This window comes from Sardina pilchardus, chromosome 12 (genome assembly GCF_963854185.1).
Source record: "Sardina pilchardus chromosome 12, fSarPil1.1, whole genome shotgun sequence".
Classification (NCBI taxonomy): Eukaryota; Metazoa; Chordata; class Actinopteri; order Clupeiformes; family Clupeidae; genus Sardina; species Sardina pilchardus.
The window spans coordinates 23,151,980-23,153,480 of record NC_085005.1 but is presented as its reverse complement, the minus strand read 5'-3'; the positions used below and the strand labels follow the sequence as shown (position 1 = coordinate 23,153,480).

The window sequence follows — 1,501 nt, the reverse complement described above, 5'->3', positions numbered from 1 at the left end:
GAGCAGGTATACGGTCAGTTTGCAGGACCTTTTAAAAAAAGCAAGAATGCGGACCTGAACGGGACTTCCACGCCGTTCCTGTGACGGTTGGTGTTTCTGTGAAATCGGAGGGCTCGAATTGATCTTTCTCTGAAGGCTGGGAGCTGTGCAACTGACTGGCTTTGAGTGTTCGCTGGCGGTTGGCGTACTTCTCGGCTGGGCTCCCGTGGCTTGAGGCGACTGCTTCTCCAGACGAGGCGAAAGAGCCGCAGCCAGGGACCACGACCGCCACCAGAACGGAATCCTGTTTAGGGTTGCAGGCGGACCGCAGAGACAGTCGTCAGTTTCGGATTCGGGAGACAAATATTACACATACCGGGTGAGGAGAGTGAAAGACACTCACAACTCTGTAGTCAGCGAATGACAGCGCGGCTCTCGCTATTTTACAGTTTCCTTGAAACCATGTAACCTACGCTGGAAACCAAGCTGCCAGTCGCTGACTTCACTTTTCCTACAATTTTGGAAAGAGGCTGTTATCGCCCTGAGGACTTCCGTGGAGTCGTGTGGCTCGTGGGAATCCAAAGCCACCAGTCAGACTCGGCGTCTTTACCGGTGCTAGAGGCTCGCGCTGAGCTGTCAAACCAGGTATCTACAAGTCGTGTCTGGTCGTGAGGGTCACACACCGGCCCCATTTAACCACCGTATCAGGATATATATATTTTTTCGTTTTGTATCTTTTAATTAGCCTATTACATTTTTAAATAGCATATTACTATTATACATTTTGCAGCTGTTGGATGAGGTGGTCTGCTTTGGTGAATGTAGCCTAACCTGAGGCTTACACATGTCTGTAATGTGGTGATGAATGACTCAACGATGCACAGATAGGCTACACAGTCATGCCTAAATGTACTAATGTAAATGGCAAAGCAATCTTACATCTGCGTTCTGTTCACCTGGTTAACTCACTCAGTCAGTGACATCTAACCTGTGCTCTGTGCGCACACCTGTGACAGGGAGTGTGTGTGCCCTATGCTTGGGGCCATCTCCTCTGGTTTTTATCTGAAACATTTTCGCACCGGCCACAATGATGAGCGGTGGACCTAACATCGTGTACGAGTGGCTCCGGACACTGCAGCTGGTGCAGTACATGGAGGCCTTCATAGATAACGGCTACGACGACCTGGAGGTGTGCAAACAGATCGGCGACCCGGACCTGGACGCGATCGGGGTGTACGTTCCTCACCACCGGCAGCGCATCCACGACGCGGTGCAGCGGCTCCGGGACGAGGACAAGGAGACAGCCAGCGGGCTTTACTTCACCCTGGAGCCGCTGCCACCGTCGGCCTCCGAGATCTACACCAGTCGGCTGGCGGAGCAGTACGAGAGCCGCCTCCGGGGCTCCAAGTCGTGGACCGAGCCTAGCGGCGAGCGGGGCTTCGTGATGGGGATGACGGGAGCGCCCAGGAACCTTACTCTTGGGAATCGTAGGGAGCTGTCGGTCTACCCGAAGCTGAAGTTG

The 1,501-nt window shown here is 53.6% G+C and overlaps 1 protein-coding gene across 4 annotated transcripts in view; it reads left to right on the top strand.

Moving 5' to 3' along the window:
- The first annotated feature begins 807 nt into the window (after positions 1-807).
- Positions 808-1,501, top strand: part of sash1a (SAM and SH3 domain containing 1a) — a 195,417-nt gene continuing 194,723 nt past the window's right edge. For all 4 annotated transcript variants that reach the window (XM_062550494.1, XM_062550493.1, XM_062550492.1 and 1 more), the window contains exon 1: positions 808-1,501. This exon is cut by the window's right edge and continues 69 nt beyond it. In XM_062550494.1, the coding sequence (XP_062406478.1) occupies positions 1,067-1,501 (435 nt within the window). In that variant the 5' untranslated portion in view covers positions 808-1,066.